General features: G+C 35.8%; 2 protein-coding genes across 4 annotated transcripts in view; one reads left to right on the forward strand and one right to left on the reverse strand.

Annotated features, from left to right (window-relative positions):
* Positions 1–27431, reverse strand: part of LOC119631948 (mucin-17) — a 219066-nt gene that overhangs the window by 171460 nt on the left and 20175 nt on the right. For all 3 annotated transcript variants that reach the window (XM_038024565.1, XM_038024564.1, XM_038024563.1), the window contains exons 2-3: positions 12389–15248; positions 8212–10646 (exon numbers count right to left, since the gene is read on the reverse strand). In XM_038024565.1, coding sequence (XP_037880493.1) covers positions 8212–10646; positions 12389–15135 — 5182 coding nt within the window. In that variant the 5' untranslated portion in view covers positions 15136–15248. The remainder of the gene's footprint in view (positions 1–8211; positions 10647–12388; positions 15249–27431) is intronic.
* On the forward strand, positions 21459–23040 carry LOC119631950 (trypsin-1). The gene is made up of 5 exons (XM_038024578.1): positions 21459–21663; positions 21723–21906; positions 21988–22370; positions 22431–22607; positions 22718–23040. Exons 1-5 carry the CDS (start codon positions 21595–21597, stop codon positions 22895–22897), a joined length of 993 nt encoding a protein of 330 aa, XP_037880506.1. The 5' UTR covers positions 21459–21594; the 3' UTR covers positions 22898–23040.

Genomic DNA, 27431 nt, shown 5'->3' on the forward strand with positions numbered 1-27431 from the left:
TGTGTGTGTGTGTGTGTGTGTGTGTGTGTGTGTGTGTGTTTGTGTGTTTGTGTGTTTGTGTGTGTGTGTGTGTGTGTGTGTGTGTGTGTGTGTTTGTGTGTGTGTGTGTGTGTGTGTGTGTGTGTGTGTGTGTACATTAGGCAGTTTTAAATATATTGAACTTAATGAAAGGAAACAGACTGTTCCATCCCAAATAGGGCAGGGCCAAGGGCCTAGGTATACAAACTGAGCAAATGTAAAGAAGAGTAGTAGTATTTATGTGAGGACACGTATAGAATTGAATTCGAAATAGAAATGATGCTACTGCTGATGTTCGGCGTGATCATCTCACACACACACCAAAGTCGCCGAAGTAGACTTAAGTTGCAATTTGTTTGATTGAATTGAATACGCATGCGTAAAATTCACATAAGGAAGTATGCATAATATCTCATATATATAAAATAGCACTGATTCAATTTGACAAAAACAACAAAACAAATAAAAACAAACAATAATATGAACTAAACTAGGTTTAGTGAAGAGCTAAGACAAGGCATGAGAATAATAACAATAATAATGATAATAATGATAATAATGAGCAGAGAATAATAATAATGATAATGATAATGATAATATTTTAAGGCTGCGCACTTAAAGTGTCAAGGCATTCGTATCAAAATTGAGAGACGCAGACGTAACTTCAACTTTGAATAATTTTGTTGCTTTTACTTGTCATCGTCGTTCACTGCACCAAGCAATTGGCTTTAAGCGCTTCCAGCGAGATGATAACTTAACATTTTTTTTTTACTAACAATTAATTTTTCTACCTGAAAATACCTGTATCGCGGTAGTCTTATCTCGTGTATATTCCCAAATATTTTGGGAGATCATTTGTGCAATAAAACAGAGGCCCACGTAGCCGGTAGGCATAGTGGGCATAAAAGCGAAAGTTGAAATAAATTCCTTTTAGAAAGAAAAATGTGAAATGTTTGTTATGTTTCCAATTGAAGTTTACTAGAATTCTCTAGAACGTATATTTTTGTATGTACAAGTGCAAGTATTTAACCCACTTACTGTCAATGTCAATGGTGTTTATGTTTAACAAGAAAAAAAGTCCATCAAAAACTATGCACAACAAGTGAATCATTTCAGATTCACGCAAAGTTTTTACGTAACATTTCACTTAAAGTATACGCATATGTATATATAGTTGCATGTGTTATCCTTTAGGTGCATACCAAATGTCAAAATATGTACCACTGTTGGCGGCATACATTTTTCACTCATTTAAGCAAATTTCCATACAAACGTACATTGAATATTTATAGTTTGTAAGCCCCCAAAAAGTAATGTGAGGACCCAAAGTCGTCCCTCGTTTTGGCCTCACGGGTTCTCCGACTCTGGCCGGGGAGAGAGGAGTGCTAGAGATTAAGGTAGGATAAGAGTAGGATAGGAGATTAAGCGTAGGTTAAGAGGGTTGGAATTCAGTCTCCGTAGTTTTCGAGTCATAATAATCGGAATAAGATTTAGATTAAAATACTAAAAATAAAGGTCCCCTTGTGCGTTTCTTGTGCGTGTAGGAAAGGGAAGGAAATGTCCTCACAGTAATTTACATGCTAAGGGCATCGAGATTTTTGAAATGAAAAGACAAGCAAATTTTAACGTTTCATCGAACGTTATAGCCCCGACCATTCAATATTCTAAATTACCTCGCCTAATGCATCTCTTTAGTTAACTCCGCGACAAAATGTATAGCAACACTTATAGCATCAATGACAGCAATAGTACTAACAATGGCAACAAAAAAAATAATAAATTATCCCTTTATCCTACTTCCAACTCCCAAACCCTTTTCATCTGCGCAGTGAGTTGATTGCACATCGTATCGATCTGGTCTAAACTGCAACCCATGAAATGTTCAGCTTGATCTACCCCATCATTTATAGGCTACCATAATATGCCAGAATTTCTGGGGGTTTTTTTTGGCGGGATACGCACGCACTCACGCGCACTAAAGTATTCGTTATGATATAGTCTCCAATTTAATTGCGCCCAGAGACCTTGAGATACACATGCGTACTTAATCTCTCAAAGAATCAAATTCACCAACCGGATACCTACGTTGTATTTCGAGTTCCCTTATCGGATTCTAACGTCTATAATACGTCCGCACTAGTGTTGCTATTCTTCAAGTCCTTTTCATAGATCCTTTGTATCCAGAAAAATAGCAAGTCAAGATCAATGCACGTCTTGCCACTTGAAACGCTGCACATGTTTCCACTCTACCCACGAAACGAGCAAAATTTTCAAATAACATAGCGCAAGCCCAATAACACCTTTAGGGATTCCGGCGTTGCGGAGACACCGGAGAACACTGTCATGCGATTGATCATTCCATTTAAACAAAAACTTCGATAAAACGTAAGGATAATGCTTGTTTAAGCAGACTTGCAAAGATGTAGTCAAGACCAAAAAGGAAGTAAGTGAAGCTCAGCTGTCAACCCAAACGGCCCAACAAGTCTCTTATGCGAGCAAGTTATAAAGAGGAGAGATCAGGTACACCATCGCAACGGCTACGTATCACAATTCTTATCGCAATGACACATAACAAGAACCTCTGCTCGTTCTCAATGCCACCAATAGTCCGAAGCTAAATGGCGTCTTAGCCATAGTCCTTGAGAATTGTTGTAGGGTGTTCTTCACGATTTTGAAATTCTTCTTATTTTGAAAACGTGTCAGATGTATTTGGAATTAAATCAAATATATATATAAAATAATATCTTCCCTTTTTTTAAAACGTGAACACAAGTTTCCATATTCGCAACTGTAGCCTAAGTAGGCTAAGAACAGCTGGCGATAGGCTACTGTCTGTGCTGCCACCATCACCAGATTATTATGTAACGTATTTAGCAAGTTCGATCGTGCTGGCATTGTCCAGTTTCACCAAAAGATAGTCAATGTTCAACAATCCAAAAATCATCGCTTAATTGCAATCTTTTATGCCATAGCTAAAGCTACGGAAATGATAGTCGATTATCACGCAACAATCAGTCGCCCTGGTAGCTTCGTCAGCAAGCTCCTGCCTTCGATCTAATTAGAATTCACATTAACTTTGTCAGACAATCGTGCGATACGTGTCACAAACAATTGACTTGTCCTAAACGAAGTTCCTTTAAGCGACAAGGCTCTATTCTTCCATCGTTTCTCGTCTTCATTTCTCTTTCTCTTCATTAATGACCGCTCCGGCCGCACTGTCTTCTTTTTCGTATGAATTACAAAATAATGACCGCATTATGACTGACACACATGATCCAAACCTCACCACAAAATATCTGAGTCGACAAAACGCAAGGACGTCTTGTATCGCTTCGGAGGTATAACGAGCACTCGATTTTGTTTGATGGTGTAAATGTTGAGGAACCGACAGCTGTTCGCCTTTTGGACATGCGAATAGAAAATGATGTTCGTTGAAAGATCTAATCAAGGCACAGAAAATACTTCATACATACACCGCATCGTATGCGCATCAATTATATCGTTTAAATTTAACCAATGTACAATTTGGATACATGGACTGCAGCTTGCAGCAGATACCACGTGGACGCGCTCGTCTGCGTGGACTCAGCGAAGCGGTCAGGTGCTCATGTGCGACGATGGCCTATTATGTATAGATGTCTGCGAAGACAAGTGTTCTGTGAATATGACAGAGATTTTTCAAATTCCTTATGCGTTCGCCGGCCGTTCCTTAACGGCAACGTCTCGCAATCTTCCCGATATGGTCACTTTTAAAACGAATCGAACACTATTACTACAAAAAATGCGTCCCGGAAAGTGTGGCCACAAAAATGCACAGACAGACAAATAAATAAATAGACTTTGTGTTTTTCGCCCAACGACAAGTGCAAAAAAACAATTCTTATCTATCCATTAATGCGTTTGCTAGTAGTAGCAGAGAGAGTCTCTGCGATTTTTGATATGGTGATGGATAAATGGCGAACATACGCGCCAAAGCGAAAACTGTTTCAATTTTCAGTTGATTTTTTTTTTGTTTTGGCATTTTTTAACAACAAATGAATTCTATTCAGGTTGATTCCATTCCCTGCATTGGATTATTTATTTATTTCGATTGTGATGTGTTACGATTGTGGTCATAATAATATTTATTCATGCAAGACAACGATCAAGATCATGAAAATCGAAACACGGAGGCTGTTTCTTTTCAAATTACGTGTCAGTCTGTTGATTGTGGTTGGAAAAAAAAAAAAAAAAAAAAAAGAAACAGAAAATGCGGTTACTAAAATATATTAAAGTGTAATTAAGTCGGAGAAATAATGAAAAACTAAACGAGTTGTGTTAAATAATTTTGTTTTGTTTTTTTTTTTTTTTTTTTTTATCACTTGACATTCATTTCGATCGAAAAATTGCATAATAGAGATTACCAGTCGGCCACGATGATCGATAACGAACTGACTGAATATTGTTTAGATGTTTCAAAACGTTTCTTCAGAGTATAATGAACTCTGCTAAGCATCTGCAAAATCTCCGCAAATCGCAACAAGCAAATGCTTTTTAGCCTCATTAACATACAACAAGTACATAAATATATATATATATATATATATATATATATGTGCCTATGTGACAAAGGAAAAGAAAATTGCTAGAAAATAGCACACGCATGCATAAAAAAAGCGCACGCAAAGTAAGAGTGTTTAAAACGAACACCGGACTAGATGCACTAGTTTAGTAGGACTCGTTTACTTCCCCATATATTACAACTACATTTTCAAGAAGAAAACTTCTCTAATCCTTTGTTTCTTGATTTTAGGAAAAATTTCACGCCATAAAATGTCATGATTTCGTCCAATGGTAAAAAGTAACAAAGCCATACAGTTTGTTAACCAAAACAACAAAACTCAACAAATGCCTGTTTAATCATCATGCAAGACATCAAAAAAAAAAAAAAAAAATACAAAAAAAAATACAAAAAAAAAATACAAAATACGATAGCTAAAGCCAGTTGCGAAATCATTTCAACTTGTGGTTACATATATATTTGCGATTTCAGTTAGTGTGGACGAATGCCTACACATAGTAACCGCATTTACTGCAAACACTGATTGCCACTGTGCCAAACCAACAAACAATTCAAATTTTAATGTCATTTTATGCATATGAAAAGCAACATTGTTGTTGTTGTTGCGTCGGTTGTTCTTGCTACACTCATTGTGTTTGGTTGCTTGCTAAGCTGGATGCGTGCGCTTGATGTGTTGATTACAACTTACGTTCGACTGTGGCGAACTTTTCAAAATCAATCTCGATTACTTTCGTATTTGCATGTATGACCTCTTATGGGAAAATAAGACGAAGGCTCACAATAAACGCTTCCCGGTTTGCCCTTGGATTCACATAACTATATAAATTAAATTTTCCGAACGTTTCCAACGCCTGGAAAAGTAAGATCCGTTCAAATAAATATGGATGTAATCCGGCTTAACTTTAAGAATTAGCGGAATCGAAAATCGATCGACATATGTATGGCATTTGTCCTTGGAAATCACTCTTACAACCTTGGAATTTGTTCTCCATAAATTTCCTCACGGAATGAGTGAATCTTTAATCTAAATTGCGCTTAAGCATTCTATCTCAATTACTGATGAGTGCCAGATTTGGTTCAAAGAGAGAGAGAGAGAGAGAGAGAGCGAAAGAGAGAGAGAGAGAGAGAGTATGAAAAGTTCCCAATATCAAAATGACTTTTATAAGTAAACATTGGCCGGCCGTGAGTGAACTTATTCCGTTTTACATTTTCGATGGTCACTTTTATAAGTTATAACCCATTCAACCCTGTGTACTTTTACCTTATCCTCATACTCTTAGCTTTTTCTTCAACTTATTGTTAAGTTGTCAAGTTTTACTATCGCACTGCTGTATTACATTGTAGGGTATTCTATAATATTTAGTGATTACAGTACTGTGACGTCATTGTATATCATTCAGATTGATTTACTTACATCCTAGGTTTGGCTTATTTATTATTGAGTTAGTCCTGTTTCGTAAAATTCGTTTAGGTCATTTCGCTCTACCGTCTGTCTTTGTCGGTTATGCCACGGGATGCGAATCATAGAGCTTATTGTCTCCAAACATGTTATGAATTGTCAAAGTATTTGGATGTGGACTGTGGAGTCTTCTTGAGGGTAATGCGTTCGATACTTTTGCTCTTAGTGGAACTTGGCTAAGAGGCAATATCTTTAATTTTTCCGTCGTAGAGGTGGTCTCTGAAAATTCTCTTTCTGTTGGTGGATAAAGTGTTCAAGATAATAATTTAATTTAATCAACTTCTCTTATTGATTACTTTCGCCCAAAGGAGAATCTTCCGTTGGTTCAGTGTGATCAGACGTGCATCTCTTTGATCGAACTTTCATTTTTATCATAGGCTCAGCTCAGCTCGCTACTGGAAGGTGTTTAATAGAGAGACCTAAATTCACCTGCCGCTGTCAGGCGATGACTACAGGGGTTCGTAATAGAGCAACATGATTACTTGAGTAGTCGTTAGTTCTTTCCCGACCCATGACTTATAACTAATGAACACATTCAGCTAAGGTTTTATAGTTCTTTATAAATTTTCAAAAAAAAAAAAATAAATAAATAAATAAAACGTGAATACTTAATTATAATAGAGGCAAAATAGTCCTAGCCGACGAACATACCACACAACAATTCTCACACATCGTTGGTCATCAGTATCGAAAATTTATATTAAGATCCTCGGCAAGATTTGCTTTTGCCTTTGGGTGATTAAATATGCTTTCGAGAAAGCATTAAACTCTTGAAACATCGATAAATGTTTTGGATTCAATTACACACTTCAAGTAAAGTATTCATCGGCTGCAAAATATATTCAACAGAAAAGCATATACATGACCAGAAGCAGCTATTGTTTATATCAATTCGAAATATCGAAGAAATTTTCTTTCTAACAAATCTTTTACATATAGGAACATATATAGGGACACCAAATTATACAAATACACTCGAAATTGGTTAACTTAATCGAATATTCAGAGAGCAAATATGGTTGCACCTCATATAATATTAAAGAAATATGTATAAAATGGATATTGAAGAGGGAAAAAATAAATAAGTACAAATATTATTATTATTATTAATATAATTATTATTAATTAAGCCAGAGAAATAAATTATGAGACTAAGGTCTTAAAGCGCTAGCTTCTAAAGCTGTTGGCCTTGAGATACGAACGCACGATCATTGAGTTGCTAGTCGAGATTCTTTGCCTTCGGCCACTCAGGCATCATGAATAGAAGTATGTTTTGAGTTGACCCATGGGTAAAACAACGGATTTAGACAATTTGTTTTTTTTTTTTTTTTATTATTATACGAATGCGCACAACTCAATACAAGCATAGAAAAGCATGGGCAATACAAAGGATGCCAGGCCGACCACCATATCTACAACAATACCTGTAACGAAGACAGTTTCTCGCGCATTGAGCTAACTGTAAATAGTCAATAGGTGGTCTTTTTAATGTATGGTCACGATAAGGTTTTCATAACTGCTTTCGTCTCTTACTCAGGCTCAAGGGTTCGTTCGTTTTTTATGCACGCTAAGCATCGCATACACCTACACCATAACGATAGTAAATAGACAAAGTCCTGAAATTTCATTTAAGTTTAGCAATTCTCCTTCTTCTTACTATCCTCCACTATCGCAACTACCAATGCAATAATGAAATTGAAGTCATTGAAATTTACTGACTTTAAAACAATGGCATTGCTGTAGATGGGTGCAATAGAGTTTTGATGGGTTAGTGCTTCATTATACACCGTAGGAGGATGACTAGGAGGCTAAACGTAACATAACTTTAGTTTAGATTTTAAAGTAGACTGTTTTCCCTTTGTCGCGGTATATTCAAACACACATCATGCACGAAGTAATATTAAACTAATCTCAGTTGAAATTGCAACATCTTACTCTATGAGACTTTAATTAAGTATCAGCAAAGTGATGAAACAACAAAAACACCACGTAACAGTTACGAAGTTAAAAATCAAAAACGAATAAACGAACAAAGCGCCGTTGAAAATAGATGCAAATCCCCTCCTGAATATTGCAACATGGCGCAAACGATTAATAAATCTTACGTATCCTTTATGGATATGGAGCGCGTAATAACTGAAGCTAGTTTAAGGCATATTTGATTCTTACTTACCTCGCATACTTCTCTCTAGTTCTTTGCTCTTCTTCTTGCCTATATCGTCTTTAATGTGATCCACTTTCTCTTCCACTTTACATCTTTTCATATCGTTTGATTCGGCACCGCTTTTCACTGACTCAATAGCAGGTGAACATGATACGATTCCCATATTAATGCCCTTATCCGTGCTGATCGGGCCGTCGGGCAAATGAACTGTTTCTGACAATTCAACCGAAGACTTTTGTATTAATGTCGGCGCCAAAACCTCTGCTGACGAATTGGAGGCGTTTATATTGGCTATGGACAGATCTTCACTAGCCAAAATTAAGTCTGATTTATCATCCTTCTCCTCTCCAGATGACCCTAGTAAATTGTGTTCAACACCAACTATAATACGTTCCATCGGTATTGGTGTAGCGCTATTTCCATCGCATTTGCATGCATTTTCATTATTATCCAAGGAACCTCTCCGTTTAGGTACAGGCTTGTGTGTCTCACGCTTTTGCGGTACGGGTGGCTTAGGCCTAATAGCTGGCTTGGTTCTGTTTTGCAGTACAGCAACTGCTGTATCCTCGTCCGAGCTCTCCATTGGGACAGATTTTACAGATTTCCTTGATTTAGTCAAGCGATTAGCAGTTTTAGACAGAGATTTGCTAAGCTCTTCGTTTGCTTCCTCTTCTGCCGCTGAAGGCGATAAAATTTTTTTGTGCAAAAAATAAGAACATTCATGTCCTTCATTAAAAATATTTTCAGAAGCTGTTTGTCCTCCGTCCGTTGAACTTTCTGTCTGCACCTGCATCTGATCGTCATCTGAACTCTTTTCATCTGCTTGTTTATCAACAGCTTGGGTAGAGTTTTCATCTATAGCATCTTTGTCGTTGTACTCAGTTTTTGAGTGCGTTGACCCGATCCTCTCATCAATAATTTTAATAATTTCATTTCCCTTGCCGTCTTCTACTCGTTGTGTAGTTTCTTCCCTACCCGTTTCCCCCAGATCGAAACCGGTTTCTTCATCTGCAAAAGTTCGTATTTCGTTTTGATATAACTTTTCTGCTTCTTTTCTCACTTTTTGGTAGCTTTCAATTAATTTTTGTGCTTCCATTTCCAAGCGTTTCTCTTCCTCAGTTTTTTTAACTAATTTCGGACCCTTCTTCGATATTATATCTTTCGTTGTTTCTAGGCGTTTTGTAGTTTGTTTTTCGCTGCTTTTGACAATAGAAGTCTCATTAAGCTCCCTAACCAGAGTGGTTTCCTCACCACATACAATCCTATCATCGGTTTTATTGGGAACTTGTTGCGAATCCTCACGAAATTCTTCTACGTACTGATCACATTCTACAAGCTCGAGGCCTTCGCTGTCACTCGCTTGCAATTGGTCACCACACCCCGATAAGTTCAAAATACCTCCAACAATATTTTGTTTATCCGGTGGATTTAAAGCCTCTTCCGATAGACGTGTTTCCGCTTGAGCGGTAATAGTTATCGGCCGTTCATCTCGTTTTATCATGAACTCCTCATTACTCATCTCTTGCTCCTGCTTAAATGGCATCTTTATTTTGATGTCTTCCTTTTGAATTTCTGCGTATTTTTCTACGCTTTCGTCACCAGTAGCATCACTGATGCAAATTTCTGTATAAATTTGTTTTTTATCCGTTTCACAAGTCCATTCTGCTGCTATAGTATCTCTACTACCAATAACACGTTCAACATAAGGCTGCAGAGTGAAGGCAACGGGTTCCATGGACTTTTCAAAATCTACCGGTAATTTTTGTAAAGAACCGGATAATTCCGAAGATGGTGCATTTTCAGTAATCTGAGTGGAGGTTCCAGCTGATCTAATCATCTGTTTCGTAGAACAAGCGGCAACGCCCGTTTGTTCGGTTTTTTTTATTATCGATTGATAGCTATGCACATTCTTCACTTCTGTTACGACTTCTTTTGACGTAATGCAATGCTCATCTGACAATTGGTGGTATGTGGGCACACAAACTTTTTCACCGCAACATTTTTCTTCTTGTGCTAATTTTTCCTTGCCAGCACTTGATTCTTCAGGTTTCGTGGTTGCAATTGCATTTGCTGTTGTTGTTGTTGTTGTTGTTATTGTTTGTATTGTATTTTGTGTCCCTGCCATCTCATTAATTTGTTCGTTTTCGTTATCATCCATTGTTTTCGTTATCTTATCCGAGCAAGTAGTATCCAAAATAATTACTTTTAATTCACTATCGGCTTTCGGTTCTTTTACGTCTTCATTTTCAATATCTTTCGAAGATTTTTTCAACTTTTCCAATTCAGTTTGTGGCACTGTGGGTGGCACTACTGGTACACCCATCGACTTTTTAACCTTCGATATAGTTTGAACTAATGGTTGTGTTACTACGTCTTCAATCATTTTTATATCATGCGCTTTCAACGATTTCTGATGACTCAAATCGTCCACAATCACTCTCGGTCTGTAAAAGTTAAAAACAATAATTAATTTGCTAAATTTTTTCAATTATGCTATGATATGAATAATCACCTCGTCACAAAATCGTAAAGCGCAAAGTTAAATTTATAACCTCAGTCGAATGTCGGAAAGAGCTATACTAACGCGTTTACATGATATCTTGCGAACAAAAGCACTTGCAAATTTGTTGTTGTTGCTTTTTTTTAACTGCCGTTGACTATTCTCTGTTGATTGCCGTATTGTGAATTTTCAAATTCAATTACCTTACATTCGGTATTTCAGTGACCGTAGATTGGCATGAAAGGAAGTTAATTACAATGATATCTAAACTTCGTTCAAGGATGACATCCCTTGGCTACCTACGCACTCTCAAATACTGTATTTCTTCGTCTTATACACCTTCTGGGAGGGGGAGGAGAAGTATTCTACATTTCCCAATATAATAATAATAAATTATGTATATTCTGTTTTCCTTCACTTAAAAGATCAATCGATCCAAACTAGTAGGATATCGGTTTAAAATTCTGCGTGCCGTCCTTATGGGTATTTGCCCACAGTTGGCAAAAAATACATCCTTTTGATTTTTCCTGGATGCTTCGTACAAAATATCGTCTAGATCTCTGTCCTCAGTCAAGATCGGAAAGCCAAGTCCGCACAGGAGCTTATAACAGATGAGGTATTTCTTCTTTCATAAAAAGAGAGACTTGCTTTTCAACATTCGAGAGGAAATGAGTTTCGGAAAATTACATAACGTATCCTCCACCCATTGCTGTTCACCCATCAGAGAGATTTATCCTTCGTATTAAGCAGTTAAGGTAACGTTTTCCTCATTTTTTTCTCTTTTTCACAAACCTTGACCTATTCAAAGCTACAGAAAGGTATTTTATGTACTTGATCGGCATAATTTATACGGTTATGTACCTGGCACTTGGCAAATCTAGTTCTTAATTGACTTTGTTTAATACGAAATTACTTTTCGGTCATTTAGTTAATTCTATGCCATAACAAATGAATTAAATTAATTTGCTGTTTTTATAGCGCCACTTGCATATTCGAAATATTTAACTCATTTTCTCTTATCTGGATTTTTTCACCCACCACATCGACTTTCCCTTTTCTTTAAATTTTTTGCTTCAATATCTTATCAATTCTTTCGTTTCTTCTCTCATCCTCTCCCACTTTTTTCGCACTTGTCGCGCCATCATTTTTAATCAGTTATCAGTTACGTGTGCCTATCTGAGAGCACTGGCCACCTGTTCTTGTGCTATATGAATGCTTGATATAGAGAAAAGCCAAACACTGGCAAATGTGTGTGTGTGTGTAACGCACAGACATGAATATTGCAGATTCCCGAAAGTATGCATGTGTTCTATATGAGCGTGGAAAGGCAAAATTATTTTTGCCATATTGTCCATATTTTATCGCTTTCACCAACTTGGGTGGGCAAATCCGATAAATCGGTCCATATTTTATGGTTAAGCGAAAAGCGTGATGATTTTTTCTACGTAATTAAGCTTTAAATTTGATCTTACATTTTTCGTAAAACTCCTATGTGAAGTTACATATATATGTATAAGATAAGAGGACGGGTATGCAAAAGTTTGTTTTTCGTCTAAAGCTACTGTAATTTTTTCTTGTTTCTATCTGCCACGAGAAATAATGTCAACAAATAATGTCAATATAATATAATATATATGTATATATATATATATATATATATATTCAATTGAATTGTTTATTACTTACCCGTTAGTTAAAGACTGATGTTCAAGGGAAGAATTTTCCTCTTCCACTTCGCCAATAGTTGGTAACATATTTGTGTGCCAATATAAATTAAAATAGGCCTCGGAAGGTCCAGGTCCATTAATTAATTCTGGTGGTCCCAATTTCTCACCATCCTCGCAAACGTAGTCTTTGTCCTCATCGAAATCATTGGTTTCTATCGGTTCCTCGTCTTCGCTACTTGAACTAGAGTAATACAGAGGAGTATTGGATTCTTCGATTTTCTTACATTTACCCACCACCACCAGAAGAGGAGGTGTCGTACACTCTAAATCATCGCTTCTATTTGCTTGCTCTTCGTCAATACACTCAGGAGATGCTGGCTTCAAATCTCTGCTGTCATTGTCCTCTCGGCGCTGTGAAGCCGGACTATTGCGGCGCACTAATTCGAACAAACTGGGCATTTCCTCGTTACTTTTGAAAACATTTGAGGCACTTAAAAAGTCCGCCTGACTTTTACTCTCGTACGTTTGTATTTTAAAACGTATTTCCCGATTCGGGTTAACTGAAATTATTGACTGTTCGCTGATTTGTGTTTGACTCAGAATTCCTGGATGTTGTTTAAAAGTTTGCATAGCAGGCGTGTCGACGATGGGAACGCCATTCAAAGCTGCTCTATCGACTACGGTCACAGTGGTCACGTTCTCGTCACCACCAATTGATGTAATAGTAGGTTTTGGTATTTGTGTTTTCTGTAATGATTGAACTCTCTCTGGTGGTTTGGGCTTAGGGCCCCTAATCTTGTTACCAGATGCAGCAGAATTTAAAAATTCGGAGGACGACGATGACATAGCTTTCAGATTGCTATTCTGGCTTAGAATCGGTATACCCGTGCGCTCGGGACTCTTGCATTTGGACTCCGCTGAGGCAGCTCGCTGCAAAGGTAGTTTTGAAGCAATTACGGGACTAGATTCCTTCGATTTGCTTTGATAATAACCCAATTTAAGATCGGTTTCTGATTTCTGCTTGGTCAACAAGCGCGGTATATTTGTAGGAGATGTTTTACTCGATCTTTTTTCATTAATGAGATCATTTTCCCATGATTTTTTCGGGATCAATATTACAGGTATGCGAGATTTATTCGGGGATGCTAACTTACTCTGACATATTGACTCTCTCTCGATAAAACTGGACGTTTGAAGTTTGACTTTTTCAAGCTTACTTTCCGTCCTCAGTTTTATCTCACTTTCTGTCTTGGATCGTTCCAAAAACTTTGGCGAATTTATGGCTTTTGGTATTTTTGTAACAAAATCCCTACTCGAAGACGAAGAGTCATTTAATGGAGCGATTGATGCATTAACTATCGCACCGTCTGGTACTTTTGGGGGCGGGACTTCTATAGCCATTTTAAAACTTGCATTGAATTTCCTGGGCATTGGAATTATAGATCGTTTCTTCGGCTCTATGGGTGTTGTCATCTGTCTGGGCTTGGGTGTAGGTGTTGAAATTTTCACATCACCTTCGGCTTGTTCATTTGACTTATTGTCGCTTCTCTCTTGCGTTTTTAATTCTATTATGTTTTCATACGTATTAATTTTTTCCGACTTGGATTCCAAGTTCTCGTAATTATTGCTCGATACAAGTGTAATAGAAGATAATAATATTTCTTCGGCCTGGGGTGTTATTACTTCTTTAAAGCATTCTTCCAAGGAATGATTGTTAGACTGCACGTCAAAATCATTTTCGAGTAAAGTAAAAGGTTTCAATACCTTGGCCAGTTCCGACTTATTGATCACCACTGCCGGTCCGTTTGTTAATGAAGCGAAACTTGATAGATCCGATTCTGAGGAGTTTGAGTTCATAGAAAAGCGGTCAATTACTGTGGAAATAGTGCTGGCAGTATCATCCGATTCCGATTCATTAGTGGCATTGCGCAGCACTGATTGATGAACCGAATGATGAGAGTTGATCGAGTCCGCAAACAAATTTACGTAATATTCTGCGTCGGGCGGTGGTGTAAAAGACTTCTCACTACATAATGATATACCGCCTTCGGGGGAGTCAGGTTGAGCATTTCTATTGTTGGGTATATCTATAGCTTGTATATCTCTTGAGGCTTTAAGTTTTTTAATTAACTTTCTAGGTGGTATGGGTGGTGGAGGGGGCGGTGCGACACGCATTTGCAAACTTGGTTTGCCTAAATTATACGATTTCGCTGAAGTGCTTGTACATCCATTGTCCAAATCTTCTTCGATGCCTGCAGGCTTCTGACCTTTACCATTACGTACCAGCAACTTTATGGCTACATTATCTTTTAAACACTTCACGCATTCAATGCGTGTCATGTCACAGACCGAACGACTATCGATGCTGATGATTTCATCGCCTTCTCTTAATATACCCCAAGATGTGGCGACTTTTGATGCTGGACTATCCTTAGCACATGATTGTATGAATAACTTTTGCACCTTTTCCAAATTTTTTGTGCCACCTTGAAATTTTAAACCGAAACCTAAACGTTCACCTGGTAAACGATATACAACGACTGTTTCCACTTCTTCTTCTTTTTCACTTTTATGCTCGTGGTTAATGTCTAAGCCTTGTTTTTGTTGCCGATGGCTGCCAGTGTTGTTAATCGATAATACAGTAACAAATGTAGAATTTCGAGTCGATAATGCGGTAGTTGTTGTTGTCGTTAATTTTTCACATAATTTGTCATTGCTTTTATTTGAAAGATTATCGACTTCAACAACAGTCACAAAATCAGCCATGGTGTTTAACTGCGTTTAGTCAAGTCAGCAACCGTATTAAGGTTAACTAAAGTCGGCAATCAACATACAGATGACGCTGAATTAAAAAAGCTTCCACCTATGTGCGATATAAACTGTAAGAAGAGAAAAGCAAAACAGAAGCAAATGAATTTAATTAAATGAACTTTTTTAATTATTAAAACTAATATATGAACGAAAATTAATATACAAGCGAATAATGGCGATCTCTGCCCATTCTCACCCGAATGCAAGCAACAATGCGTTTTTGTGAATAACAACCCTGTTCGAAAAAAAAAACACTATTTGTATATAGGTATTTTGTTTTTATAAAGCTGACATTGTGCTTTTTTGTTGTTGCATTTGGCGCACATTTTTAATTGATGTTATCATCATTTTTATACAATCTCTTATATATATAACAACTGTTAATGCTATTAATATTATTGTTGTTATTATTAATTAATCTTTAAAATTCGCTTTTTTAATATAAATAAAATTATTATTTACTATGATGAGAAATTTCTTTTGGAAAGCAAGTGATGATAAGCGAATTCAATTTATTTTCCTTTTGTTTTATTTCGAAGCTAAAAAAAAAAGAGATAATAGAATCAGCTATGGTGAATGGCAAGAAGACCTTACCTTAGAAACCCTTTAGAAACCAAAATTATTGACTTTGATAAATTCATTGAATTAATTATTAATCATTTTAATTTCTATGCGTGTTTATGCGTAAAATTTTCGGTTTACCATTGTCTTAATTTTATTAGATTATAAGAGAAAATATCATAACATACTTGTGCGCAAAGCTTTTGTCTTATGTCTTGTCTCTTTTGTGTCTTTCGGTCTTGTTCTGTGTCTTCAATACTTTTGTAAATTTGTTTTAGCTCATGGTTAACCGCAATATCAAATATCAATTTTTCATTTTGCACTGACACCGAAGAGGGGGTAGTCTCTTGTTCTTTTTAGGTGGGCGGAGGGAGGATGTAAGCTACCATTAACTTGTTATAAGACTAAACCAGCATCGTACGGTATGTGTGTCAACGACAAAGTGATTGTCAGCAAACAAGCTTTTAAGAAACAAGTTAAAAAAAAATAAATAAAATAAACAGTTAAGCAGTTAAAGTTTAAAACATTGGCGTTAATTTTGCCGCTGTAAAACAAGATAATTTTTTTTATTATGAAAAAACAAAATTAAAATGAACATAAAAATAGAAATAGAAATAGAAATATAGACGTTATTTACAGCGCCCGAAACGAACATACACCGGAATCCATAAGACAAGGCTCAAAACTAGTTTATTGAACAAAAATTCAATAAATAAAGAATTTAGTTAAAAAAGTCTTATCAACATTAAGTTTCATTATTTATTATTTTACTATGCGTTCATCTATTGATTGAAAAGTTTATCGATTTATTCGATCACTTGTTGTCATACATTTATGCATCGTATATAGGACCTTTCAATGGAAGATGTCATTTTGAATTAGTTATGCAATAGGGCTACGAATTGTTTGACAAATGGCATAAGCCTACCGATCAAAAACAGTCCGCCAAAGTTTTCCCCCCTTGTGCATCCATTCATTGCATACCCTGGTCGATATCGTAGTACTTTCAAATAGAAAAAATTCTTCGACTAATGCTTTTGATTTTTCGGAGACCCGAGATATAGCACTTGTACTAGCTGACTGCTATGTATAAGAAAAACTCGCTAATTATACAAACCGCTGTGGGCGGGAAGGATGAGTGAAATACTAATTATACATAAACATATACACAACACCCCATAAAATGTATACGTTTTTGATCAGTATCATCACATTCTGAATCGATTTAAGTATGTCCCTCTGTCCATCTGTGTCATATCTATGGTAAACATTCACGCGATTGCAACAAATAAAAGATGGACTTCAAATTTGTGCACAAATCATGGAAATATCTTGCTGTCGGCAGCTTGGACGGCGGACATGATGCAAATTATATCTCAGCGCTTGCGGATATCGATTGAGAAACCATAGGCAATAATCAGCGATATTAAAATCGATGTCTATTGGCACACGGTGACCGGCCGCGTATATAAATCTCCTCCGGCAAATAAAAAAACTAAGTAAGTAATAATTATTGCTAATTAAAAATTTTGCAAATTTTTACAACTTTTTTGCCTCTAAGATTGTGTTTGCAATGTGTTCCTCCGTTAAGGTTGACTGTAAGCTGACTGTTACCTGTCGTATATTAAAAAGCAAATCCAGAAGAAATTTTTTTTTTCTTCTTATTTTTTTTGAATTTTGCAAAAAAAACAACTCTAAGAGATCTCCTTACTGGTTTTCACTTTTGCGAATTGCAGTTACTTTGCATGTGTGCATCTGCTCGTTTATGAGTAGATGATACGGAGTGTGGTGTTTGTGTAAGATTTCGGTAAAGATTTGCTTCATAGACGTTTATATTAAGACTTTACATTGAATGGCATTTCTTTAAAATGATTTTTTTTTTTTCATTTATTTGACAGAGGGTTTGCATTTTCTTTTTTAAGCACACACCTTTACATAACACTATCTCCACGTAACGAACGAACGAACGAACGAACGAACGAACGATTATTTTGCTATTGAAGCAAGGTGCGGGTGTACCGCCGAGGCGATAAAAAGTGACAAATACTTTTCAAAATACAAAAACAAGTTTGAACGAATGCGTAAGATGCGTGCACAACGGGAAATGTCTAAATTACATAAAAATAGCGTAAATTTTTGAAAAAACCTGAAATCTAATTTCTTAAGCATCATCTTAAGCATCTCGTAGTAAAATTAACTTTAATGAAATGATATCAGCCAGTGCTTTACACTTTCTTTCTTATGCCGCATGGCACCTAAGCAGTAATTGATAATAAGATCTCATTGAAGAGATTTGGATAAAAAAACGGGAAGCAAATAATAAACATCTACTGATTTTGCGGTGCAACTATATATATATATATATAATTTGCCGATTATTCTCCTACTTTGCATTGATTGTTTGTAAAAAAAAATTATATTCAATTGATGAAAGCATTTTAAAGTCTTCCCTCCTCTCTCCGATTATGCTTTCATCATTCATCCATTGTGCAGTTCCAAAGTTGATTTACCATTGGAATGCGACGGTAAATTCCAGCGTTTACTTTCCCTGAGAGCTTCAACAACATTCAAAAGAACAAAACACACAAAAGGGATATAGTTGTGTTCTTTCTTCCCTGCGAAAAGGAAAAGGACGATCGATGTAGATGGTATGCTTCACACTTCTGCAATGAAGAGGATCTCTACAGACATAGATAGAATCTACTACTACTCGCAACCGCAATTTATCGTAGCTGGGATGCATGCGTATCGTATCCGGTTTGAAGTTTGAAGCATGCTGAGGAAATCTAAAGGCTGCGCACTAGATTGCACTCATATACACATACATATGAGTAGCTTTGCCACAGAATCGATGTTTTTGTTGGTTTAACGTGTTGGATGCACTAACTTGTCGATTTAACGCCACGGTGCTCGAGGACACACGGGTTAATTTTGCGTAACCGGCGCCCTCCACAAATTCAGAAAAAATCCCTATAAGCTAACGGCCTAAGCTAACTACACTGCATATATATTTATTTATGTGTACGACTCAATAAATTTACTCGGGAGAGTGTTGAGGCCTATCATTAAACGGCACAGAAAAAAAGCCTCAAATTTGAACAATTTGTTAAAGTGCGGAAATGCGTTACGCTTTCTCACAGAATTGTACACATGCGGTTGCTGCCTGCTGCCTGCTGCCTGCTGCCTGCTGCCTGCTGCATTGCCGCTGCTTGATTTTAGTGGATGGAAATGCAACTCAAATGCAATTCTCAACCGGAAATAAGTCCTCTATTCGATAAGCAACGCTTTATAAATGCTTACAACAGGTGCAAGTGCACAAGAACGCCTAATATTTACGTCTTACGCTTGTTTCCTTTCACCCTCGCATTCGTCCTTTCTTCTAATTATGCTTAGAGCAATTCATTGATTTAACTGAGATTGCGCTTACTTTTATTCCTTATTCCTTAAGCTATCATATGAAGGCAGGATTTGACCAAGCAATCGCTTATAATTCGTGTGAGACGCCATTTATATCTCATTTCATAGTTTTTGTATGTATTCATGTAACCCAATACCAAAAACATTGACAATTGCACCTAAACGTCTATAATTTTGTCTCCAGTAGTAGTAGTAGTAGTAGTAGGGTCAATATTTTTTAATTTTGTGATGAATTCGAGTTGATTCGATTATTTTCCGTAAGGCATTCAACTGCATTTTTCGTTTTTCTTGGGTATGGAAATATGAAGAGAAATGCAGAAAATTATTATTTCAGATTATTGTCCACCACTACCCATTCACTCCCTCTCGCCTAATCTTTCAGAGAGAATAGAAATCCTGCTAGCACGGACAATAAGTCATCGCCTGTAGTAAGCCTTAATAATAAGAAAAACGGCTAACGCGTGCTCATAACAGCAGAGAACATAGCGCATTCCAGATTAGTACTGAGAAGGAATTACTGTTCAATCCTTACTATATGAGATCAAATTTGCTATAAGTCACTTGGTGTTATAGCAATAGCTCTGGCTGTATGGTCCCCACTGGTCAACATCTGATAGAGTTATTGTTTTCTTCAATGAATTATTTCATCATAATTTACAATTTTTCTGTTTTTTTTTTTTTCTGCTATTTATTTATTTATACATAAACTATTATTTAATTATTATTTTTTTATTTATTTATTTTTTTTTTTTCTTTACTTCTCCTTATATACTTTATACTAGTTTTTAATATTAATTGATTGAGTTTCATGTTTAAGTAAATAAAATAAATAAATATCAAAAATAAAGTAAAAAAAAAACTGAATTGATATTGAAAATGATTCAAATAATTCATAAGACACTGAGCATACATTGCAACATACACTGAGAACATCTCAGTTTGAAAAGTAGGAGCAAAGTGAACTTGCACAAGAATGGAAAATCGCCGTCCAAGCCCACCCAATATTAGATGATATTAAAATTTTATTCTTTTTTCAAAACGTCTGCAATGTGCAGAAAGACTCTGTAAGGTACACATATACAGTAAGGAATGCACTGAGTCCGTCTAGGCGTATTTGTCCTTCTAGTTTTTCGTTTCTGTGGTTTTGTGTGTGGTAGAAATCGGTGAAAGGGCACGTCCAAAGTCAAAGAAAGTGAACCGAGAACGCCTTCGCTTATCACTCATAATATAAAATGAAGATAGCGATATGAGTTTGCACGAGCTTGTTGCATGGGCGGTGATCCTATAATATCTCTGCAAAAATTGAAAAAACTCCGTCACACTTGTTAGTTTTTTTTTTTTTTTTTGCAGTGAAAAGATGGCGAGCATAAAAAGTATTGCACGTGCACAGTTCAATATCATTTTCTTCTGTCTATAAGAACAAAATAAGTGAAAACGGTCTGTATTTACACTGGCTATAAAAACTTCATAAATTTATATTCATTAGACCCGAAAGCTTAGTGGTCTCTTTCGAAAGGCAACTAAATCTGCCGAAGAGCTATTTAAATGACAAGTGAGAAAAAGAAGAAGAAGAAGAAACGAAGAAGTGACATTACACTGTTTTCTATCGCTAGACAATCGCCGGTGGGATTTCGAATCACAGGCAGGGCATTATTGAATTTAATTGATTCTTTCACATGTTTCATCCGACTCGTCTGCAATCCCTGGAGAATTTAATGCCGACATATTAATCGGATCTGTTGTCAGGTTGGGCGAGCTCGCCCTTAATTATGGCCAAATTAGTTATAAAATTTTTGCCTCGTTTTGTGTTTTCTTTTATCTTTTACAATCCGCCACAACAATAGTGTAAGGAGGAGAAAGCAAATGTTTTAGCAGTTTTGATAGATTGCCGGCCTCAAATTAATGACATGAATAAAGATTTTATTGTTAATGTATTTGCACAAAGCTGTTTTAATAGTCGTGATGGGAAAACCATCATATTTAGATCATCAAATTGTGGGGCGTTTTGGTTTAATGAAATGCTTAAGAATAAAAAACTATCCCAAAAAAAAAAAAAATATATATATATATATATATATATATATATATATATAAATTTGTAAAGAAGTCCAACAAAAGCAACCTTAAATAAAATACAAGACGAGGAGACTTTAAAAATCGAAGAAAAAGATTTTACGAGATAGATAGCAAAGATACATATTTAATATGTTCGAGTCTGTTTTGAACAAAGAAACAAGAGAAATATTTGACTTTCAAATGTGAAGTCATCTCGGATGTTCTTTCAGTTTGTTAAATTTTTAATTATTGGTTCATGTGAAGTATATTAGTATAAGAACCGAATGTGAAGAGCTTTTCTTTGTCAGTAGCGGTCAAATTATAAATGTGTAAACAACTTGTTGCGCGAAATTGTCTTGAAACGTGTATTAACCACAGAAGATGGCACACATTCTTTCCATTGTAATATTCGTACATTTTGCAATGTTTAATTGCCTAAAAGAGACAAGGGTAAATGAGTTGTGAGTTGTGCTAATTAAGAGGAAAGGATTTTAAAAATTATATGATAGTTTCAAGGTTATCAGTACGGTAGGCCACCGTCACGCATTTTAGGAGCGAATTCTACAACAACAGTCTTACTGCCAAACGGGATACATAAACAGCAAGCAATTGCAAGCCATCTTTTAGGCGAAGCGCCAGCGTACGATGAGCATCGAAATAAAACTTTCGTAGGCAACCCATGCGCGGAATGCGGTAAACACAATTCTATTTTTTTTTATCTTGACAATAGAATTACGTGGCTTTTACGCTTTTCTTTTTTTACTTCATGAAAAGCTTGTGGCATTCCTAACGTTAATCGTATAGTGGGTGGCGATAAAGTGCGAAACCACAAGTATCCATGGATAGCTCAGTTAGTGAAAGGTTCCACTCAGTTTTGCGGCGCCAGTGTTATTAATGATCGTTACCTCTTGACTGCAGCGCATTGCGTCCCGTCTAAAAAGAACATTTATATACGTTTATTAAAATTGGATAAAAATTCCCGGCAAGACGGCATTATAAGAAGAGTGTCATCAGTTCACGTGCATCGCAGCTTCAGTCACGCCACTTTGCAGAATGACATAGCTCTATTAAAATTGGAGACGCCGTTGCTCTTCAAAAAGCAACTGAGACCGGTTTGCTTGCCTTCCAGTTCGGAGCAGAATTTCGATTTTAGACAGGTTTTTTTAATCAGATCATGCGATCATTTCGAAAACACGAAATTGTTATAAAAATTTTAGGGAATTGTTGCTGGTTGGGGTTTAAAATCCGAGGACGGTCTACCTTCTAATTACCTGCAAGAAGTTACGGTACCGATTATCACGAATAGTCAATGCCGAGCCACTTCCTACCGAGATATGATCGTCGAGACAATGTTATGTGCCGGTTACCCAAAAGGTGGCAAAGATGCCTGTCAGGTTCGTTTATCTCCACACACACTCACACCCCCCCCCCCTCCCCTCCCCTCCCCCTCGCCATTTCCCATATATCATCCTACAATTTGCTTACATTTCAAGCATATTTTTAGGGTGACAGTGGTGGCCCCCTAATGGTGCGAGATGGTTCGACCGTTTTCCGTTTAGCCGGCATAGTTTCTTATGGTTACGGTTGCGCCGCACCAAACACTCCCGGCGTTTATACGCGTGTTAGCAAATATTTGGATTGGATTTCAAGCAAGACACAAGATGCATGCTATTGTAGCAAATAAAAATAAATTTCAAAAATCTCTATAGAATAATGATCGCAATAATTTTATTTTAACACATACCTCAAATAAAGAACAATCATATTTCCTGTTGTACGCATAGAATGTAATAAAGATGCTTAAGTAAGCTACAATACATATACACAGTCAAATAGTATATATATGGTACGTATAGAGTATATAGAATGAAGGTCGTAAGGCACAAGACACTTTGTTAACAGGTGATAGGAATTCCAAGCATTTAAGCATAAAATGTTTATTGCAAATTCAGGCATTCTTAACACTATCGACAACAACAACAATATAAAGAAAAAATAATGAAAAGAAACTTTGTTGCGGAAATTTAATCAACAAACAGGGAATGGTTGTTAAAAATGCGATCGCACGAGAACAGCTCACATTTCGATTGCAGCACGGACGGACGTCCGTTATTGACGTCTGTCAATAAGTATACGGTTCTGTGCAAACGGAAGAAAAGCTCCTGTTTTTAGTCCTTGTCTCCGTGGCGAAAAACCGTGGGTGAGATCGGTGAATGGAAGAGAAAGATGGGTTAGTTGCTCATTAGTTGTACATTATAGCAGATCCAACGACAAAACCTCTTGCGCCTATATTCAATTGGTGATCCGACAATACTTGTATAATAAATGTCATGCCCACTTAATATTAAATTAGACGATAAAAATCGTATTCTTTTCCCTTTCCTCGTGGTGATGATCGGTATAAAAAATTTAACCGCGACCAGATAATATTAATTTGTGTTCCTCTGCAGCTAAACACTTTTTCATCCTGCCTCACTTGTGATCAATATAGATGTCTGCCCGCTGTTACAATCTTATCACTCTGTAAAAATGACTCCGTAAAAATTAATCAGCCGCCAATGAACTACGCAATGTTACTAGAATTTTGCACAAGCTTTGGCAGGTTCGCACTGATTTACTTACTGCACATGCTACTCTCTTAGTCAATGTAGTACAATGTAGTACGGCTGTTGAAAATGCTTTTGTGGCCTAAATACATATAATATATATATGTAATTTTCTTTTTCCTCATTCTCCCTTATTCTTAACTTGGCAATTTTAAGATTCCTTTTCTCTACTTTAGTTTTAATTACCTAATTAGGCTATAACCTTAAATATTACCTAATTCAGCTAAATCTATAGCCTGTACATGGGCTGTTTGTTTTCGACAGTGGAACAAGTCCAGTTTAATATGTATTTGGCAAGCACTATTGGCAAGCACTAATAGATATATTTTTAAGTTTATTATCCCATGGTTTAGTTTACAGTGTCAACGGTTTCATCTCTCAAAAAAAATACACATTAACATCATTGTTATGAAGCCTTGATCAAGGGATAATGCAAATATATTATTTTGGCAGATTTATTTACAACCTGTCTAATGCCTGTCTGTCCGCAAGCATTTTTTTAACCCGTTCGGCATTTATCAAAATGAATATCAAATGAATGAGATGGACTTCCATTTTCTCACAAATAGTAGAGAACGTAAATATGTTTGTTTGCCTGTAAATTGCTTACGAGCATATAATTTTTATTGTCTTAATTTTTTTTTTTTTTTTTGAAAACTGCACTTGCCCCACTTTCATATGTATATATGATTAAATAAATCAATCTTTACAAAAAAAGACTTAAGCAACAAACTTGAAATAATTCGATCTATGCATACGAAAACTACCATAGTGTTACCACTCATCACTGCAGACTTGCGATGCATTCGTTTTATCTAAGTCTTTGCAACGCACAAAAACGAGCTTCCGAGAGCATCAAATTCTCAACCTATCTATGATCTAAGTGTAAGTAAGAACTCTTTGTAATAAGAAAAACATGACTTAAAGGCTTTAAAGGCTTCAAACGCACAAGAATTGGGATTTTGAGTCATTGCTCATAAATTACAAAGCAAATGCACATATATATGCTATGGGTACGAGTGATTCGACCAAGTCACTTATTCTTATTTCTTTTATTTACGTTTAACACATATCGGTGATCGCTTCTATAATATATAGCATGTATAGGATAGTGATAGTTATTTGCAGGGAAAAAGTAAATTGTGTTTTGCCGTATGTTCTTGATGTGACTTGACGAGGGAAGAAAAAGAAAGCCAAAATTCGTTCAAAGCTGATAGATACACCATTTTGCTTTTGAATGTGCTATGTTTTTTTGATTTTATAAAGTATTCGATCAATTTCGAGCGTGTTTTTTATTTATATTTAAAAAGAAGAAAATAGTTTCTTTCTCCTATTTACACCCTACACTCGCCTGCACTCATCTACACTTTTACACTTGCTTAGCACTTACTGATACTGAAAATGAATAATAAAATTTAAATACGTTTTATGTATTGCGTTATCATTTATATAACGGACACAGTGTGTGCATTCACAAGACAAACGTGGTTTTTAGTAGTCTGCTTAAGAAACATGCATTCAATTGAACAACGTGCTGACCAATCGTATAGGCGAATATTTCAAAGTGATATTGTAAACGTAACGTAATAACGTAAACTTAATAAAGGAAAAAAGAAACGCAAAACTACTAAAATTGGCTTCGAAATCTTTCCAGTTTGCTTAACAAGCGAAGTTTGTTTTTTTTTTTTATTTTTTTTTTTTTTTTTAATATTTTTAACACATAATTACATTTTAAGAGATACTCTACTCGATGCCTGAAAATGGCTTCGACGCTCATCTATCATAATAAAATGTTAATTACGTTAATATAAACTGTTTTTAAATGTATTTCATTTCATTCATTATTTATTGTGTGCATTTTTACACATTTCCGCAACATATTATCGAAGCATAAAGGTGTACTTTATTATCATTACATTGCCTGTAAATCTGATCCTATCAACAAACAAAAACCTAGTTACCTACGTATCTATCCTTTTAACAACAAATTCCTGGTAAGGCATACGCCTTAAATAAAGGTGTGGCAATATTTTTAATAATATTGAAAATTTGTTTTGCCGAATTAAGTTGCATATCAGTGTCCGGGTACTTGAACTGCACACAGCCTAATTCCCAACAATTTTCATTCTTTTCATTTAGGTTTTTGTTTTTCTTTCGCAGATGATTTTCGTTCAGCTAACTAGGAGTTGTATACGACATTAACTCAGATCAAATTGAATGTGGTTTTTTTATTTATCATTTGTTTAAGCTACAAATATGGCTTAGTTGAAGCAGCGGCTTCGTGCAGAGCGCCCTTATCTAAAAGATGTCTGTCTGTACGATATTTGAACACCTAAATATATCGTTAATAACTTACCAAAGCATTTTGTTCTGCTCGAAAAAAAATTATCAAAAATCTGCTAGTCGATGCACTACTGAGTCGATTATTAAAAACGTTCCCTTTATTAAAGACCTTTGGCTAATTATAGCCAAAGAACTGAAATACGAAAAATACACTGTTGAAAATACACTGTTACATGCTACACTGAACATATTAATCTGAAATCTGTTCTGAACATGCTTTATATTAATTACGCCGATCACCTATCTGAGGGAGAATTGGGGAAGAAAAAGAAAACCCACTATTTTTATATATTTGCTTAAGGTAGTGTGTACCCAAAAATTTGCCGAAAGGCGGGTATAGCTTTCTTGCTTGTTTTTTTTTTTTTTTTACTTGGTTTTTTTAATATATACTGTGTTTATATTGCGTTTATTATCTTTCACACTGACCCAGTTTCGTACCAGCAAGTGCAACGAGTTGACTAACCAAACGTGTCTGTAATACAAATGTAAAGCAATGGAGCAACTCTCGTGAAGCTATTCCAGCGGAGCGACGACATTGACTTAAAGGCAAATTTTATGAATATTTTCTTAAAAACCGATTTTTTTTTTTTTTTTTTTCAAGTTATAATTACGATAATTTACAACACACATGCACCACTTAAGACCTTAAGCTAAACTTTTAAAGTAGAAATGAAATCAAGAAAAAAAAAATTATTAATATTATTAATATAAGAAAAAGTGAAGACATGAATAAAAAAAAAAAAAAAAAAATTAAATTTCTTAAGCATAGGCTTTCTACATACATATTATACATTATTTTATTAATTGTATCTGCTTGCTTGAAGCGTATATAAACCGCATTGGAGACGCCATTAAATACATTGATTATGATATAAAGTTAGATACTAAGTAAGTTGAAGTAGTAGTAACTGAACTTTCAAGTTTTCCTATTGCTGCAGTCAACGTCGGTTGGCTTTGGCTAGATTCGGTTAACAGCCACAAAACACAAAAAAAATCAATACATTTCTAATAAGAATTTTCAAGTGTTATCAACGCGATGAGAAAATTAATATTAATCGTGTTTCTCAATTTCGGATATAAGACGATACAGATTATGTTCGGCTTGGACGACGAATTTTCATAACTAGCACAGACACAAGATAACTTATTCCTTCACATACAGTTGATTATATATATTGCGCATATCAGTAACGGTAAAAACGAATATAAAAAATGTTTCATTCACAGGTAAAAAAACACAGGTTTGTTCTTCAAATACTTATACTATAC

The sequence above is a fragment of the Glossina fuscipes genome, unplaced genomic scaffold, assembly GCF_014805625.2.
Source record: "Glossina fuscipes isolate IAEA_lab_2018 unplaced genomic scaffold, Yale_Gfus_2 1, whole genome shotgun sequence".
In the NCBI taxonomy this organism is placed as follows: Eukaryota; Metazoa; Arthropoda; class Insecta; order Diptera; family Glossinidae; genus Glossina; species Glossina fuscipes.

Coding starts and splice junctions, on each gene's coding strand:
- LOC119631950 (XM_038024578.1), top strand. CDS start 21,595: ATGGCACACATTCTTTCCATTGTAATATTCGTACATTTTGCAATGTTT. Junction 21,907..21,987: donor CAACCCATGCGCGGAATGCG/GTAAACACAATT, acceptor CTTCATGAAAAG/CTTGTGGCATTCCTAACGTT. Junction 22,371..22,430: donor AGAATTTCGATTTTAGACAG/GTTTTTTTAATC, acceptor TAAAAATTTTAG/GGAATTGTTGCTGGTTGGGG.